Source organism: Sorghum bicolor, chromosome 6 (genome assembly GCF_000003195.3).
Source record: "Sorghum bicolor cultivar BTx623 chromosome 6, Sorghum_bicolor_NCBIv3, whole genome shotgun sequence".
In the NCBI taxonomy this organism is placed as follows: domain Eukaryota; kingdom Viridiplantae; phylum Streptophyta; class Magnoliopsida; order Poales; family Poaceae; genus Sorghum; species Sorghum bicolor.
In genome coordinates this window covers 3,973,024-3,992,344 of record NC_012875.2, presented here as the reverse complement: position 1 = coordinate 3,992,344, position 19,321 = coordinate 3,973,024, and the positions used below count along the sequence as shown (strand labels likewise).

Genomic DNA, 19,321 nt, shown 5'->3' with positions numbered 1-19,321 from the left:
CATGACATGAGGGTACACAATCTGGGGAATGAAATTTGCATTTCACATTGATAGAAAATTGTGGAGACTGTTTCAGATGTCATGCTGCTCTTAGCTAAATGATCAACCAACCATAAGGCCCTCCTTATCTATGAGAAGGCCAACAAGATAAATTTCAAAGTAAAGAACATAAAGACACTGACTTGTAAACTTGATTACATTGCTGGAAATCTGGAATCATGAAAAAAATAAAGTCAACTAAAAGAGCTTCCTGGAATGCCTCAAATATTTGTATCTCCGTGAACCACGGTTTTGTACTACAACAAAACTACCCATTCATCGCTAGTCTTTTATTTAAAATAGGAAGATGTGGTCTCACAAGTCCACATGTATGAAATGATCTGGACATTTTGATCACAATGTTTGACTATTTAACAACACTCCAGACTTTATAGAACTCTGTACGGAGCTTTAATGTATTATTTCAAACGTTAAGGATAATTACAAAGTTAACAAACATATATAATAAAAGTTACATGTGTATGATTGCAATACATAAAGAACAAACTATATGAGAGTGCAGAAGGCACATATATAATTATTCAAATACAAGCTGATGACGTTTTCAGAAGTATACTCTTGGTTTTTTCCTACTCAGTAGGATAGGAAGGCTTCATGGCAAGGCCACACATTCCACGTTTGTCTGTAATGTCCTTCTCCATTCTTAGAAATCCCTTCTCTCCCCATGTGGTTCCCCATGAATTTTTTAGAATCCAATACTTTGTGCCATCACTCTCCATGCCATATCCAATGGCAGCGATCCCATGATCCAGCTCAGTGCCGCAGGAGCCGGTCATCACACCACCAGAATACAACATAAAAGTCCTGTCACTCGCATCAACAGCAACAGATACGGGTTGATTGGCCACGGCCTTCATGAGTGCAGCCTCGTTGTTAACCGGAACGTCCTCGTGACCTTTGATGGTTGCGGCACTCTTTGATCCGCCCTTGCACTTGCCGTCTACTGCCTTGTATGGTAGTTGGACTCCGTGGCGAGGCCTCCATTTTTTATGACAAACTCAAAGGCACTGTCCATCCAGCCACCCTCGCAACCCTCGTCCATGCTGTGGGTGTCACAGTCCACTAGTTCTTGCTTAGAGAGCGAGATGAGGTTGCCGGTGCTCAGCTTCACAATGCCCTCCATGGCAGCTACAGCCGAGAATGCCCAGCAGCAACCTGCAATTATTTTTTTGTGTCATTGTACAAGTCATCAGAAGAGCTTAATCACCATGTATATATCATCACGGAAATAATTAATTGTTTCAAGTATGATCACAATTGTACGTACCACATTGGCCTTGGTTCTTGATAGGTGTGACAGCTCCCTTGGTCCTCCAATCCACAGCTGTCGGAAGTGCGCTGACACTCAAGTTCTCATACTTGAATCCAGTTGTTGGAACCTTTTCTGCTGAAGTTGGTTTGAAACCTTTGTTTGCTTTGAACTCTTCAGTGGTCAAGTCAGCAAACTGGTTGACACCAAGCCAGAACTTGTTGTTCTTATTGGCGTTGAATGACTCGACGAATGCGACGTTATCCTTGAATGACGTGCAGATCAAGTTAGTTACTCATTATATATTCTTGTTCTTGCTGAATAAACGTATGGTATCTGCTGAAAGTGACCCACCACAATATAATCAGCCAGAAATAGAAAAGTATTCCTAAAAACGGATTCCAGCACGTAACCTCGACGGTAAGTGAAGAATTAATAGTCACGCCACATAATGTGGACCGGCATCACTACATACAATACGCACAAGGACCCCAAATCACACGCACCCTTGTACACTATTATAACAAGAGAACTGAGACCACACAGCTATTAAGATGTGCCTACGAAATCAACATTTGTTTGCCTTGTATCTCAGCATTTAATAATTATTATAAACTAGCTAGTGTAGCCGCCAGCAGGCTCAAGGAACCAATCACATGCATAAGTAATATTTGGACTTACTGATCAATCTATTTTATCTCTAAAACACGTACAAAGAAAGCATTTTGTTCAGTATCTTGCAAATAAGGAAATCCAGAAATTACCTCAAAAGCACTCCAGCCCAGATATGTAACTGATCACTGTTTTCTTATTTGCACATAAGAAGGAAAATCAAAGAGCAAGAGGACTGATGCCAGAGATGGACTGAATAATGAAACAGCTGCATTGCAATTGGGAACACAGTGGTGACAGTACACAATCTGGGCAATGGAAATTGGCATTTCTCATTGATAGAAAATTGTGGAGACTGTTTCAGATGTCATGCTGCTATTAGCTAAATTATCAACCAACCATAAGTCCCTCCTTATCTATGAGAAGGCCACCAAGATTAATTTCAAAGTAAAGAACATAAAGACACAGACTTAATACTTGTGTTTATTCAATGACAAGAACTTTCAACGGCAAGATCCCACTCATGTTCTTTGGTTAGCTAATTTCAAAAGTCAATGTTTTGCCCAGTCTGTTAGATTCAAGGACGACCTTAGGTCATCCTTTTGATTTCGGTTAGATGCATTCAGTTAATTCAGGTGTGTCTAAACTCTTGTAACACTTCCGAAAATTATTTATAAAATCCTAACTGTGGGGATCTCCCCTACAGTATTTTGCGTCAAAAAATCATGGGTTTATTTTTCTGAAATCATGGAAAAGACAGAAATATCAAAGGAAACGTCAACTAAAAAGGCTTGCTGAAGCACCTCAAATATTTTTATTTCCGGGAACACGGTTTTGCAATTGTAACAGAAAAGGTCTCAAATATTTTTCTGGCACATATTACACATTTACACCACCATAAACTATTTCTGCATCCCGTTACTATGCACGGGTATTCACCTAGTACACTTGTATTTTCCAATCTAGCCATCCATTTCAGCAAGAAGGTTCAGACTACATATGTTGGATATTTAGTCATTTCACACCATGCTTTAATCCATAAACAAGATAAGCAAAATACTAACAGAAGCATCATGCTGGCAACAACTTCATATTTGATACTGCTTTGCAATAAAGCATATAATCAAAACAGCAGCAACAAATTGAAGGAAACTGTAACAGTGAGGTTTCAGTTTATACCCCAGAGTGGCACTTCCGGTACCCGCGGATAGTGAGCCACCATTGGTGTTGCCTGCAGCGGTGTTGTCAGCGACTTCATCGCCGGCAGTAGCAGTTCTTGTCCGCGCCATCTTGCAGAGCAGTCGCGCTTGGAGAACGCTCCCCAAAAACTTGATTTCCCGCCTACCCGAGCAGGTACGCTTGACGGGAGAAGTTTCGGAGGCCTGCTTGCCGGAGACCTCTGTGCGCGCAGAGGGTCTAGCCGGGGATGCAACAGAGCAGCTCGAGCTCAGGAAGGAGGTGGCGGCGGCTGGAGGAGGATTTCGGGAAGGAATTAAAACCCTAGCGTCTCGACAGGGGCCTTTATATAGACTCGCCCGCCCTGTCCGAGAGGATGATTCTGGACGGGTGGCGGCTAGGGTTTTCCCTAACGGCTAGCAACTAGGGTTTGTCTTCTGGATGGGCTGAGTGACAAAACTTAGCCCAGCCGGCCAGCCCACGGCCTGGCCCGGCTCGGCGGCGGCGGCACGCGTGTGGCTCCCAAGTTCTCCTCTTCAACTTGTCTATGTCAGTGTCTCAATACTCACTATTTAAGTTGATTGCCCTCTTAGTGATTAGTCCATTTGGTACTAATCACTTTTCCACCTAACACTAATTGTGGGCCTTTGAGGTTTATTAGATTAAATAAGTGGGCTTGGCCCAATTATTCTAACAATCCCCACCAAACGCCAAAGGCACACAGTTAATGCCTTCGGTTCTGAGCTTGTTCGATATACCAGTGTTTCGATGGAGACTGTTAAGTTGAACTTCCATCTAGAAAAGGGGCTAACTCTCATTCACAACTGATCAATGGACTTGTGCCTTGAATTCATAGTTTTGTGCGAAGTGAGGTTCACCCAAATTCTTGACTTATACAAGGCTACCTAGAGCACCCCCTCGGTTGGAGCATATAAGTCAAACTCCGTGCCTTTTCATGAGCATCTAGAGATCACCCAAATCTCATAGACTGGGACCAGCAGTCAGACTCACATAGGTGTGTTCCTTCTAGGATGTCCTGTAGGCCGACATCCCTGCTTAAATAAGCCACTCGGATCATATTAAGGTATATACCATCCTGCCTTACAGTTTGGAAAAGAAGTGCATTTCTAAAGATAGGGACCTTGTAAAGGGTCTTTTCCCTCAGTCTACTCATAGCTTGTTTCACCACTCTGATTCACGGGATCTTCGATCACATAGAGCAGGTTACCACTATAGTAGACTTTAAGTGGGTCTCAGTCCCATATCAATCGGTGCACTGTCTATCACGTTTCGTGATAGCCCCTTTGTGAACTGATCTGTCAGATTTTTAGACGTATGGACACAGTCCAACGATATCACTCCGGAGTTTCTCAATTTTCTAACAGACTTCAGATGCCGCTTTACATGCCTTGTAGTCTTCAGGTTATCCTTAGAACTATTAACTTTAATTATCACAGTTTGATTATCACAGTTCATGGAAATAGCGGGCACAGGTTTTTCAACCACCGGTAAATCCATTAGGAGTTCCCGAAGCCATTCGGCTTCAACAGTGGTGGTGTCTAGTGCTGCAAGTTCTGCTTCCATAGTTGACCGCGTGATGATGGTCTGCTTGCAAGACTTCCAGGAAATAGCACCACCCCCAAGGGTAAATACATACCCACTGGTGGCTTTTAACTTGTCAGTATCAGATATCTAATTTGCATCACTAAAACCATGTAGTACCTTTTGGGTACCCGGTGTAGTGAATGCCATAACTTGCGGTTGCTTTTAGATACAGCATTACTCTCTCAAGAGCACGCCAATGATCATCTCCCGGGTTTGATACAAACCGGCTCAACTTGCTCACAGCATATGAGATGTCAGGCCTTGTTGCACTAGCTAAGTACATTAGTGAGCCAATGATTTGGGAGTACCTCAATTGGTCTCTCATGATCCTTTTGTTCTTTCTCAGAATTAGGCTTGGATCATAGGGAGTGGACATAGGTTTACAGTCACTATAGCCAAAGTGACTCAGAATCTTTTCCACATAGTGGGATTGCTGCAAAGTAACCCCACTATTTTCTCCCTTTAGTAGCTTAATGTTCAAAATTACATCAGCCACTCCCAAATCTTTCATATCAAAGTTCTTGGATAGAAAGTCCTTGACTTCCTCAATCACATTGAGGTTCGTGCCAAATATTAGGATGTCATCCACATATAGGCACAAGATCACTCCTTCTCCCCCGCCAAAGCGGTAGTATACACATTTATCAGCCTCATTGGCAACAAAGCCTACTGAAGTTATGGTCTTGTCAAACTTTTTGTGCCATTGCTTAGGCGCTTGCTTTAGGCCATATAGGGACTTCAACAGTTTACACACCTTGCCCTTTTGACCTTCTATTACGTAACCACCAGGCTGATCCATGTAGATCTCTTCATCTAGCTCTCCATTTAGGAAAGCAGTCTTCACGTCCATCTGATGAACGAGAAGACCATGAGATGCAGCCAGGGCAAGTAGACTCTGATTGTGGTCAATCGAGCTATAGGTGAGTAAGTATCAAAGAAGTCCTCGCCTTCCTTTTGGGTATAACCTTTAGCCACAAGCCTTGCCTTGTACTTTTCAATAATACCATCAGGCCTAAGTTTTTTCCTGAACACCCATTAGCATCCAACAGGTTTACACCCGTAAGGGCGATCAACCACTTCCCAAGTTCCATTAGACATAATTGAATCCATCTCACTCCGTATCGCTTCCTTCCAGTAGTCGGCATCAGGAGAAGAGAATGCCTCTTTAATGGTCGTTGGAGTGTCATCCATGAGGTATATGGTGAAGTCATCACCAAAGGATTTTGCAACCCTAGGTCTCTTACTCTTTCGAGTGACTCCATCATTTTCCTCCTTAGGATTTTGTGTAATGGTTTGTTTAGAGCATTCTGTTGGCACAAAAGTATCGAGAGCATCAGGAGTTCCCTAACTAGATGTGCTCGGTATGTTCCCTCTCATAGGGAATTCATTCTCGAAGAATGTTGCATCTGAGGACTCAATCACTGCATCGACCCGCATGTCGGGCACTCCAGATTCCACAACTAAAAATCTATAGCCCACGCTGTTTATGGCGTATCCGAGAAAGACACAATCTACAGTCTTTGGTTCTAGCTTGCGCTTCTTGTTGATTGGCACGTTTACTTTGGCCAAGCAACCCTAGATGCGCAGGTATGAGAGAGTTAACATTTTCTTTTCCTATTCCTCGAATGGTGTTTTCTCTTTATTCTTTGTAGGAACTCTATTCAGGACATGACATGCAGTCAATAGCCCACCCCACCATTCCTTGGAAAGTCCCACTGTGTCTAACATGGCATTAACCAAATCAGTTAGAGTGTGGTTCTTTCTTTCGGCAACCCCATTGGATTGAGGGGAAAAAGGAGGCATCCTCTCATGAATAATTCCATATTCCTCACAGAATTGATCAAACTCTTTTGAAAAGTATTCTCCCCCACGATCGGACTGCAACCGTTTTATTTTCTTCTCGAGTTGATTTTCAACTTCGGCTTTGCAGATTTTAAAGTAGTGTAATGCTTCATCTTTTGTTTTTAACAAGTATATGTAGCAAAATCTAGTACTGTCATCAATAAGAGTCATGAAATATTTCTTGCCGCCTTTGGTCAACACACCATTCATCTCGCACAAATCAGAAAGAATGAGGTCTAGTGGTGCTGTGTTCCTTGCCTCTTTCACAGCCTTGTGAGGCTTGCGAGGTTGTTTTGCTTGCACACAAGGATGGCACTTAGAACCTTAGAACAAATCAAATTTAGGGATTAAACTCATTTTAGCTAAGCACGTCATGCATCCAGTATTAATATGGCAAAGTTGAGAGTGCCAAATATTACACCCATCATCATGTCTCACATGGTTCACAACATTATTATTACAAGAATCCATCAAAGAAAAGTGGAACAAGCCTCCGCTTTCATAGCCCTTACCAACAAATGTTTCATACCTTGATACGACAGATTTATTGGACTCAAAAGCAAGCTTAAAACCATCCCTACATAGTAGAGACCCGCTGACGAGATTCTTCTTTATGGAGAGGACATGCTGCATGTTCTTCAGCTACACGGTCTTTCCCGAAGTAAACTTCAGATTTACCGTACCAACACCATGAACAGCTGCATGCGTCCCGTTCCCCATCAGCAAGGAGGCACCTCGTTCTTCCTGGTACAAGGAAAACAAAGAACGGTCAGCACATACATGAATATTAGCCCATGTGTCACCCACCAATCTGGAGAGAGACAAACTGAAAGGATTGTTGGTAAATAATTACCATACCCAGATCTTCCAGCCTCACTAACTACCATGTTGACTATCTTCTTCTGCTGCTTGTCCTTGCAGTCTGGGCACTCCTTTGCCCAGTGATCAGTGCTACCTCACACAAAGCAACAGCCACTCTTTTCTTTGTTTGCCTTCACCTTGAAAGCTTGGGCTTGAGGATTGACAGCATTCTTGTTCTTTTTCCTCTTGTGGGCAGCCTGTGGGTTCATTTTCTGCACCAAATTGGTGCTACTACCCACCTCAGCCTGCACTTTCTTGCCATGTGTGTCCTTTGCCCTCACATTCTCCTCAACACTTAGAGAAGCAACGAGACCAGTCACACTGAACACTTGCCTCCTGTGCTTTAGAGAAGTGGCAAAGTCCCTTCAAGTAAGTGGTAGCTTAGTGATGATACCGCCGGCCACAAACTTGTCGGGCAGCACACAGTTGTTGTTCTCAAGCTCCATGGCTAGCATGGATCTCATGAGCCTATTCTACTATAGAATGGTCATCGACCATCTTGTAGTCATAGAACTGCTCCATGAGATACAGCTCACTGCCAGCGTCAGAAACTCCAAACTAGACCTGCAGTGCATCCCACATGTCCTTGCCCGTAGGCATGTCCATATACAGTGGCACCATACCCTCATCTATGACGCCGATGAGCGATAGCTTAAGCAAGTTATCCGCCTCACTGAACTTGCTCTCTTCCTCAGGAGAAAGAGGTGGTTCAGTGCGCCTTCCCTTGGTAGCATGCTCACAATGCATAGCGGTAAGCCACAACATGGATCGGGACCGCCATATCTTATAGTTAGATCCATCATCCTTTAAGGGTGGTGGCCTCATGTTTGCAGCAAAGCTAGCAGATGAAAATGACCTATCAAGTTTTTGGATTGTTGGATATTTAGTCATTTTACACCATGCTTTAATCCATAAACAAGATAATCAAAATACTAACAAAAGCATCATGTTGGCAACAACTTCATATTTGATACTGCTACTATTTGCAATAAAGCATATCATCAAAACAGCAGCAACAAATTGAAGGAAACTGTAACAGTGAGGTTTCAGTTTATACCCCAAAGTGGCACTTCCGGTACCCGCGGATAGTGAGCCACCATTGGTGTTGCCTGCAGCGGTGTTGTCAGCGACTTCATCGCCGGCAGTAGCGCCATCTTGCAGAGCAGTCGCGCCTGGAGAAAGCTCCCCAAAAACTTGATTTCCCGCCTACTCAGGCAGGTACGCTTGACGGGAGAAGTTTCGGAGGCCTGCTCACCAGAGACCTCTGCTATGTGCGCGCAGGGGATCATGCAGCAGAGCAGCTCGAGCTTAGGAAGGAGGTGGCGGCAGCTGGAGGAGGATTTTGGGAAGGGATTAAAGCCCTAGCGTCTCGACAAGGGCCTTTATATAGACTCGCCCTTGACAGCTTCCCGTTGGGCCCTGTCCGTCGGTGACGGTGACGGCGCGCTCGTGTGGCTCCCAAGTTCTCCTCTTCAACTAGTCTATGTGAGTGTCTCAATACTCACTATTTAAGTTGATTGTCCTCTTAGTGATTAGTACATTTGGTACTAATCACTTTTCCACCTAACACTAAATGTGGGTCTTTGAGGTTTATTAGATTAAATAAGTGGGCTAGGCCCAATTATTCTAACAACATATATATATATATAGCCATTAACAGACAGACAGGTGAAACAGCACGGTGCCGCAGCGCACTAGTCGATCACACATTGTTCCACTCCAGCCCATAGTAGAGCGGGTTCAGCGACCTGAGCTAGCTCATCTTCTTTTCCAGCAACTCTTCAGCATCAACACTCGAGGGCTCCATCACCTTTGTTGCTAGACGTGATACAGTAGGGCGCGCTGACACTGTTTTATCTAAAACACGTACAAGAAAGCATGGTGGCTGGAACGATGACGATGTCATATTCCAAGGTCTACCGCATCGAGTGTTGATGCTGAAGAGTCCACAAGTTTACCTAAAAAAAAACTATAACAAAACTACTCATTCATTGCTAGTCTTTTATTTCCTTATTCTGCAGCAAGGGTTGCTGACAAATGACATTACACAGCCAGCCTTAGGACAAGCAGGGAGCTTCTCCTTGTGATTGTCACTCCATACTTGACAGACATGTCCACATCCTCAGGTGCCATCCTAGCCGGGAGCTCCCAGCAAAAGTAGTAGAGAAGAAGCAAATCAGCCCAGATTGTCTGAAGAATGAAACAAATGCATATTGCAATTGGAAACACAGTGGTGACTGTTCACAATAATCATTTTTTTTGGCGATCAATGACTGTTCACAATCTGGGGAGTGGAAATTTGCGTTTCGCTTTGGTAGAATTTTTTTTTCCTCAAAAACGCAGGAGAGCTACGTTTCATTATATTAAGAATAGAAAAAAAGCAAGAGCCCAAACAACACCCCCTCACACCACACACACACTCACACCCCAACTGTTTGTGGAGACTGTTTCGGATGTCCTGCTACTCTTAGCTAAATGATCAATCTACCATAAAGCCCTCCTTTTCTATGAGAAGGCCACCAATTCAAGATAAACTTCAAAGTAAAGAACATAAAGGGACAGACTTAAAAACTTTTGAGTGTATGTTGCTGAAATCATGAAGAAAAAAAACAGAAATATAAAAGGAAACGTCAACAAAAAAAAAAGCTTGCTGAAATGGCTCATAGATTTGTATTTCCAGGAACACACGGCTTTGCAAATATAACAGACATTGCATGTTAAGAAAAAGTCTCAAATATTTCCCTGGCTCATATTACACAGCATAAACTGTTTCCGGATCCCATTGCTACGCACGGGAATTCACCAAGCCAGTACACTTACAATTTCCAATCTAGACATCAAATTCCAAAACCTAAGGGGCCGGGCACCAACGCCAATCAATGATCGAAATATAACAAAAACTACCCATTGATCCCTATTCTTTTATTCCATTACTCCACAACAAGATTTGTTGACAATACGCTGCAGCCACCAGCCAGCCTTGGGACAAGCAGGAGCTTCTCCTTGCGACGGCTTGTGAGTCCATACTTGACAGACATATCCACATCCTGAGGTGCCATCCCAGCCGGGAGCTCCCAGTAAAAGCAGTAGAGAAGATTAGCCAGCATCAGCTCAACGACGGCCATCCCAAAGTTGATTCCAGGGCACATCCTTCTCCCAGCTCCAAACGGCACGAACTTGAAATCCCTGCCCCTGAAATCAGCAGCGGCGCTGCCGCCGCCGTCGAGAAACCTCTCCGGGACGAACTCGTCGGCTCTCTCCCACGCGCCGGCGTCCCTGCCGAGCGCCCACGCGTTGACGATGACGCGCGTCCCGGCCGCGATCGCGTACCCGTTCACCTCGCAGTCCTCCATGCAGAAATGCGGCAGCAGCAGCGGCGTCGGCGGGTACAGTCGCAGCGTCTCCTTGATGATGGCTCGAAGGTAGCTCATGTTGCTTAGGTTCTCTTCTTTCACCATTTCTTGGCCCTTGGGAGTGTTGTTGGTGATCTCGTCGCGTACTTTGGCCATGATGTCAGGGTTCCTTATCAGCTCGATCATCGCGTATTCCAGCAGGATGGATGATGTATCTGTTCCAGCTCCAAACATGTCCTGTGTTGTATATATGCGATCGACAGCAAGCATGCATTTGGTTAAACCAGAGTAACAAATATTATTTATATATGCATCTATATATATGGTAGCGCTATTCTACACCCTATGTGTAGAATATTATTCTACACCACAAGCCAAAACTAAAAAAAATACTGAGTAATACTGAACATCGTTCAGTATTATCCAACATTAACCATAAAATATTAAACAATACTGAAACACGAATACTGAATGGTACTAATGTTCAGACAGTTTGGTGTAGAATAGTATTCTACATCTAAAATATAAAATAGCACTTATATTTTATATATATATATATATAATAATAACTTAATATATAAAATTATCTTAAATGAAAGTGATTATAAAATAACTTATTTTTTAGCTAGCAACATACCACCAAGATGGACTTGACTTGCTGTCTAGTGAGACGGTACTCCTGCTGGAGGGAAAGCAGAACATGTACGAAGTCAGCGTCGTCTTCTTGGCTGTGTCCAGCGTCGTCAGTTACCTCCTCCAGCTTGGCCTCATGCTCGGTGATGATCTCATCGAGCAACACGTCCCATTGCTTCTTCAAGGTAAAGGCCTTGGCGAAGAGCAGCCTTGCAAGCACACCACCACCAACCTTGGCCAACCAAGGGAAGCAGTCGTCCAGGTTGAACCCGGCGATGAGTACGACCTGGCTGTTGATGACCTCCTGGAACGCGGTGTGCCTGCCGTCGAGCCGCCGGAAGAACTTGCCGGACACGGCGCGGCACACCATGTCGTTTGTGAAGACGCAGAACACCTCCGTCATGTCCACCGCCGCGGTGGAGGCGGCGTCCCGGATCTTGGCGACGACGAGGGCCACCTCCTCCTGTCGGGCGCGGCGGAGGGACTGCACCTTGGCGGCGCTGAGCACGTGCGTGGTCACCAGCCTCCGGACCAGGCGCCAGTAGTCGCCGTAGGGCGCCAGGGCGACGTCGGAGTTGCTGAAGACGATGTCGGCCACGGCGGAGGGCGGCCGCGACGCGAAGGTGTGGTCGTGCGCGCGCAGGACGGCCTCGGCCGCGCGTGGGGACAACACCACCAGGCTGCGGACTTGGCCGAGGCGGAGCAGCATGAACCCGTCCTCGGCGGCGCCGTGCACGCCGGCGGCGATCTCGTGGAGGGAGAGGTGAGGGTTGGATCCAAGTAGGTGGAGGTGCCCGATGATGGGCAGCCCCGGCGGCGACGGTGGGAGACGGTGGTGGATGCCATTGCCGCCGCTGCGCCTGCTTGCGCCGCCGGCCATGCGCCGGAGCAGCACGAAGGTGAGGAGAGCCAAGAACACGAGATAGAGCACCATTTTGTTTCAGCTGTTGTTGGGCTCGATCTTGTCTCTGCTGAGTACCTGTCAACTCGTTTATATATATAGCTTCTTGCATTGGCAAACGGCAATAATCGGTGTATTTAGAAAGTAACAAATTTGGTTAGCACAGGGTTTACTGGCAAACAACTGTAAACTACTGCTGGGGCATACTTATGCAATGCAGCCAACCTACTAACGGATATATTTTGAGATGGGAAAGGTGTAGTGTAAGTTTATACTGGCACCTACCTACTAACGGATACATTTTTATTTGATTTTGAGATAAAATGGGCAGCATTTATTTCAGTATAAAATCGATCAAGTTATTGACACGGCTGATGGTGGCCAAGTTTTGAATTTTTTTGGACCCGGCTTTGCTGTGGTAATCCAAATAACTTTGAGCCATTGATTTATTTAGATCAGATGGAATTATATATTATTTTCTCATAAAAGGTAATATGTGAAATATATATTTATTTAGTTATCAATTTAGAAAAATACAATAAATAAGGGAAGCTTTAGATATAAATATCTTTTTTAATATTTAATTGATGCATATAAGATCTATATTGAATGTAGCAAATCCCTTTTTTTTGCAAATTTTGGATATGACATATCTTAATTAGCATAAACTATCTAATTGTTCTATACAAGTAGCCCAATATAATGCTGACGTAGGTGCCAAACATACGCCAAAATAATACTGGAAACGCATGCATATGTGTCCAACATTTATAAAATTCGATGTCGTATATGAACTTTAGGTGACCATTTTACATGATCAATGTATGTATTCCTAGTAGCTACGTATTTTGTTAGAAGGGACTCACACCATTAATAGGTTATCGAAACAACACCGAACAGACTGCTACAACAAATAAGTTGAACCAGTTCATACACCATACACGGGAGACGGGAACTGTCCTTTCTCCGCTTCCCAATGTGCCCTTGTCTCCTGTTCGCTTCCATCGGCACGCCCCATGCATATGCCCCGCACCTCATCCCGATCTCCATGATCATCCCCATCTGTTCACCTCGCCCCCACCGCAAGAGCACTCCCACCCCTGTCATGCCACCGCCGACGGCTCCACTCCCCCACCGCAAGATGCACGTGGAGGAGAAGTGGCTAGATCCATGGAGGGGGAGGGGGAGGGGGAGGAGGCGAGCCGCCATGGAGTAGGAGGAGCAGCCACCATGGAGTAGAGAGAGGGGTCACGGCCACAACTATGGAGAAGAAGCTCGTGTTCTATCATTACCAATGGATTAACAACTACGATGGATCATGGATGTGTTGAGTAGTGGGGCCGTAAGTGCTTACGGGTTGGTTCACCGGTCGGTTCACCGCACGCGCTGCGCACGCCCTCAACTGTCATCGTTATTATCTAACACTTAAAATGGCCATGCACGAGCACATACAGTGGTTGTACGTGTGGCAGGTCACGCTACGCGTGCCGCTCTGCTCATATCAGCTTTGTCCTCAAACTCGATCTTATCGTCGTTGTCCAACACTCAAAATCACACCGATTTCCATGTGTCCACGTTCCATGGATGCAGGACATGCGCTTTACAGGGGATCATCGTGAGTCAAGGCTTCATGAGCCACAAAGCTAAAGGCCCCCTTTGTTAGGGTTTTCAAAACCTGCTTTTACTTTTCCAACAATCAAAAGCCAACCAAACACAAACTCTAACACACGCCTGGTCACGCTCCGCGCGAAACACGCGATGTGGGCTGGCCCACGCACGCGTACCCACACAGGCCCGCGTTAGGGTTCTGGCAATTGGAGATGAAGAAAATGGTGGCGGTCTCTCTCACTCTCTTCTTCTCCATTGCTGACGAATCTCACCTTCTTCTCCATCTTCGGCATAACTTGGTTTGGGTTCCACCCAAAGCCAAAGCCAAAAGCAGCTTTGCCTAGTACAAATTTCACCGCACCCTTGCTCACATGCTACTGGCTACGTACATACTGGTTCGTTTTTCCTCAATTCTTTTTCTCCATCCCAGTGAAGCCTCCACGATCATGCTCGTAATGGCGGCAGTGGCACTTCTTCTCTGGCCTATCCGACATTCATCTTCTCCGACCAAGGCAGGGGAGCCCCGACCTCCGTGCCCGACAAGCGCGTCCAACCGAGCCCTAGTGAGCGAACATGGGCCAGTGCGCCCATGCAGCTGAGTCCTAATGGGCAAGCCTACTTTTCTGGCCCATCCGACATTCATCTTCTCCAACCAAGGAGGAGGAGCCCAGACCTCCGTTCCCGACAAGCGCGCCCATGCAGCCGAGCCCTGGCGAGCAAACCTGGGCCAGTGCGCCTAGGCGGCTAGGTCCTAATGGGCAAGCCTAACTGGCATGTAGGAGCTCCGGCCTAGCGCCCAGCCCCAGCCTGTGCACAGGAGCACCATCCTGGCAAATGTCAACCTAAGCGTACTCTTTGCCACACCACGAGCAAGTGCCAACACAGCACTACAAAACGGTAGTGGCAGCAATGATGACCGCTCAGGTAATCATCATTCGAGGCCATCTTTGTGTTAACTTAAGGTTTGATTCATGAGTTTTGAGGTAAACATGCATGATCTAGGGTTTTGGTGATTTGGGGGTTTTCATCACGATTGATCTTATACTCCTATAAAGCAAAAGCCCACTTATGCTCCACTTAATAAGATCTCATTGGTCATCCAATTGCACAAATGCCATCCTCATAACTAGCTCATTCTATCTTATACTCTTATAAAAGCAAAACCCTACTACTTATTTCTCTCAACACGCAAGCTATCCAACTAGGCAATCCACTATCACACTCCACTACCTATTTCTCTCAACATGCAAGCTATTCAACTAGATAATCCACTATCACACATAATTAAAATCCACTAGCTTATGCAATTGTAGTATCCACGTTAGCAAGTTAACTATTTATCTAAACATACAAGCTATCAAACTAGCCAATACACATTCTAACATATTTATATTTCTTCCTATACCCACAGCAACGCGCGAGGAATCCTCCTAGTTTAAGTAGATGTTTTCCCTAACTAATGCTCTTCTAAAAGAGATATTAAGGGGTGTAGAACCCAAAACACTAGCTATTTTCACTTAACGTTACCAATGGTTTTATTTTCCAGGTACATCTTACTAAGCTCTTGACAAACCCCATCTTCATTAATTAACTTATATAGTCATTTACTCCATACACCGATTGTAAATGAGTTTGCTTGTCCTATGGTTTAGGTCTTTAAGAAATATGGCTTTCCTTTGTCAGTGGAGTTTCATTAACGGGCCTACAAATGTCACAAAGTTTTCCATTTAATAGATCAACGGTATTCTTCATGGCGACTCACTACCGGTTTCAGCTACTTTGTCGAGTGACAGAGGCACTCGGTAATGCCCTAAATGTACTTGGCAAAGGCTTTACTAAGTGTCACACTTGGCAAAGAGTATTCATCAACGATTTAGACAGCTAAGAGCTCTTTGTCGGCTGCTTTTTGTCAGGCTGAGTGCTAAAAAGACACTTGGCAAAAAAAGAACACTTAATAGAATAAAAAACTAGAAAAAAACCTGAAAAAAATACCAAAATTTTTTTCCAAGCAAGTGGCAGCACTCTCTAACCATTACACCACACTATCAGTTGTATTTGTATTCTGTTTTGGTTCCCGACGTATTATACCAAACCAAGTGTAAATTGATTGTTTGAGGTCTTAAACAAATTTAAATCAAAAAGTTATCAACTATAAAGTTTTATAACTTTTTGATCTACAATTTTCATTTAGGAAGTTTCTTCATCTAAGATCTTTTACAAAATTTGAATTTCAAATTTAAGAAATTCAAATGTAGTTTCGCATTGCAAGATTTTAAAAGAAAAGGTTGTCAACTATAAAGTTTTATAACTTTTTGAGATCTATAATTTTTATTTAGGTTATTTTTTCATCCAAAGTTCTTTGAAAACTTCAAATTTTAAAATTTAAAATTTAAACATAGTTTTGCATGACAAAATGAACTCAAATGAAAAAGTTATCAACTATGAAGTTTCATAACTTTTTGAGATCTATAATTTTTATTTTGGTTCTTTTTCCATCCGAGGTCATTTAACAAATTCAAATTTGAAAATTTTCAAATTCAAACATAGTTTTGCATGACAACATGAACTCAAATGAAATAATTGCCATGTACAAAATTCAATAACTTTTTAAGATCTACAAAGTTTATTTTGGTTGTTTGGTCATTTGTTCATCTGACATGGTGGTTCTAACATTGTTCACAAATTTTATATATCACTCTTGTAGTTTCATGAAACTTGTGAGAGATGTAAATTGTGTGAACAACGTTACTATCGCTTTGTCAAATGAAGAAATAACAAAAGTAAAAGTTCTAGATCATAAAAAGTTATACAACTTCGTAATGCAAAACCTTTTCATTTGAATTAGTACTTTACTGCTTCAAAATATGCTTTCAAGCAGCTCTTTGCCTAGTGTTAAAAAACACTCGACAAAGCAGCTATTTGCCAACTGTAAAAAAAAACTGGCAAACATGCTCTTTATCTAGTGCGAAAAAAATACTCAGCAAATAAGCTCTTTGCTGAGTGTAAAAAAAACACTCGGCAAACAAGCAAGCGATATGTGAACGTTAGAGGAACCAAAACATCCTGAGGTGCCCGAAATATTGTAATCAATAAATAATTTAGCACTCGGCAAGGACAATATTTCCGGTATAGTGACTCCTTAGTCCTTGCAACAACTGATTTTGAATTGCGAGTAATGATTCTTTTGCTGGTAATTAAATGAACTAAGCACACTGCAATATTAATTATTCTTTTGATTAAGGTTTCGTATTCGTAGGAATTATGTAGTGAGCATCGTCATCTCACAGCCTTACAACGTATAGCCTTGTGTGAACTTCAAATCGACGAGCTGATGACAGTTTTCCTTCAACGGACGGGATTCTTCAATGAATCTGTGAATTAATACCACCGACTCTTTACGACAGCAAATTCAAATAATTATGTCGATTTTGACACGCAATTCTTTTTTTGGACTATATAAAACTTAATTCGTAGGATGTACATAATGCAGGTGAAGCTTCATCTCCATCGAGTTCACACAATCTTAATTAATTACATACAACCTTATATATATGAACTTTATTCATCTCAAACAATCTTATATGAACATAATTACAGACAACGTACGTACATGTGGAGATTGTGGCTCAAGTAGTAGATATGTGAACGTTAACGACAAATTAAGCTACTAGCTTACATTTTGTGTGCTTCATCAACAACGGCTAGTTAGCTAGCTAGGCTGTCGGGTAGGAAGGCTGCATGGCGAGGCCGCACAGACCCTCGTCGTCGGCGATGTCCCTCTCCATCCGGATGTACCCAGCCTCGCCCCACGACGTCCCCCACGAGTTCTTCATCAGCCAGAACTTGGTGCCGTCGCCGGCGACGCCGTACCCGACGGCGGCGATGCCATGATCGAGCTCCGTTCCACACGCGCCAGAGAGGACGCCGCCCTTGTAGAACCTAAAGAGGTTGTCCCCTCCGTCGACGGCGACCGACACAGGCTGGTTGGCCACCGCCTTCCGCAGGGAGGTCTCGTCGTTGGCCGGCACGTCCTCGTATCCCGTGATGGACGCGGCGTCGTTCTTGGCCTCGTCGGAGTTGCAGTTACCATCAGAGCCCGTGTACGGGTACTTGCTCTCGGTGGTGAGCCCGCCATTGTCGACGACGAACTCGAACGCGTCGTCCATCTCGCCGCCCTCACAGCCCTGGTCCATGCCGTTGACGTCGCAGTCGACGAGCTCCTGCTCCGAGAGCGAGACGAGCTTCCCCGTGCTGATCTTCACGGCGCCCTCCATGGACGCCACGGCGGAGAACGCCCAGCAGCACCCACACTCGCCTTGGTCCTTGATGGGCGTGACGGCGCCTTTCGTCCTCCAGTCCACGGACGTCGGAACGTCGGCGAGGCTGACATTGGCGTACCTGAACCCCGTCGCTTTCCGGCTGCTCGCCGCCGCCGCCGGCCGCCTGGGCCTGTAACCGGTCCAGGTGGCCCTGAACTCGTCGTCGGTGAGGTCGGCGAACTGGTTGGCCTCCAGCTCGAACTTGTGGTTCCCGGCGTTGACGGACTCGATGAAGACGACGTTGGCCTTGAACACCTCGAACCGCCGCGCCTTCTCCGCCGCGTCGCTGTAGACGCGGCCGTACTTGGCCATCCACTCATCGTGCCTCGCCACCATGGCCTGGTCGCCGAGGTCGCGCGCCGCCAGAGCGGTGCTCAGAGCGCCGGCGAAGGCGACGATGGCGGCCAAGAGGAAAGCCGACGAGTGGTGAGTAGCCATGGGTTTCGTTTTGAATGAGATCGACTGTTTGTATTGTATGTAGTGCTGGGAGTGAAATGCAAGCATATGTATTTATAGGTGACTGATGGAGTTTGTGAAGCGTGCCAAGATTCTGAACATAGTAGTAGAATAATTATAGAGATTAGATTATTGCTGCGTGCCGTGCGAGCATGGAACGAACCAAAAGGCTAGTAAACAAGGACATGCCATTGGATTAGCTTCCCGGGCGAGCTGAAAAGGACATTATAGATTCACTAGAGGAATATGTGAACAAGCACTGGGATGAGATTAGCTAGTCGTTGGGGATGAGCTGACAGCAACTGGCAGCATATATTATTGTATATGTATTATTATATTATTAGTTGATCAAAGAATGTGAACTTCTATATATATGTTTACAGTCGCGCGGCGTCTCAAATATACTACAGAACATATATATATTCCAGTAAATTAAATATATAATTCTAGTATCACACGCTACTTTGTGTGAATCCTCGCGACGTGCTTTAGACGATATAAGTGAGGAGTCATTACTCATTAGTGTAATTTTCATTGGTATTACATCTCAATCCAAATACTCATTTTTATGACCTAATAAAATCGTGCCTTTTTCATGGAATGTCAATATCCCATAACACATGGAAAAACTCTTGGGACTTGTTTG

At 44.6% G+C, this 19,321-nt stretch overlaps 2 protein-coding genes and 1 pseudogene across 2 annotated transcripts; all 3 read right to left on the bottom strand.

Annotated features, from left to right (window-relative positions):
- On the bottom strand, positions 630 to 7,851 carry LOC8067741 (annotated as a pseudogene).
- On the bottom strand, positions 10,264 to 12,325 carry LOC8067740 (indole-2-monooxygenase). Its single transcript, XM_002446084.2, has 2 exons — positions 11,396 to 12,325; positions 10,264 to 10,995 (listed from the first exon to the last, which is right to left on the bottom strand). The coding sequence occupies exons 1-2, from the start codon at positions 12,323 to 12,325 to the stop codon at positions 10,336 to 10,338; spliced, it is 1,590 nt and encodes a 529-aa protein (XP_002446129.1). The 3' UTR covers positions 10,264 to 10,335.
- Positions 17,614 to 18,657, bottom strand: LOC8067739 (senescence-specific cysteine protease SAG39). The gene has a single exon (XM_002446083.2). The coding sequence runs from the start codon at positions 18,655 to 18,657 to the stop codon at positions 17,614 to 17,616; it is 1,044 nt and encodes a 347-aa protein (XP_002446128.2).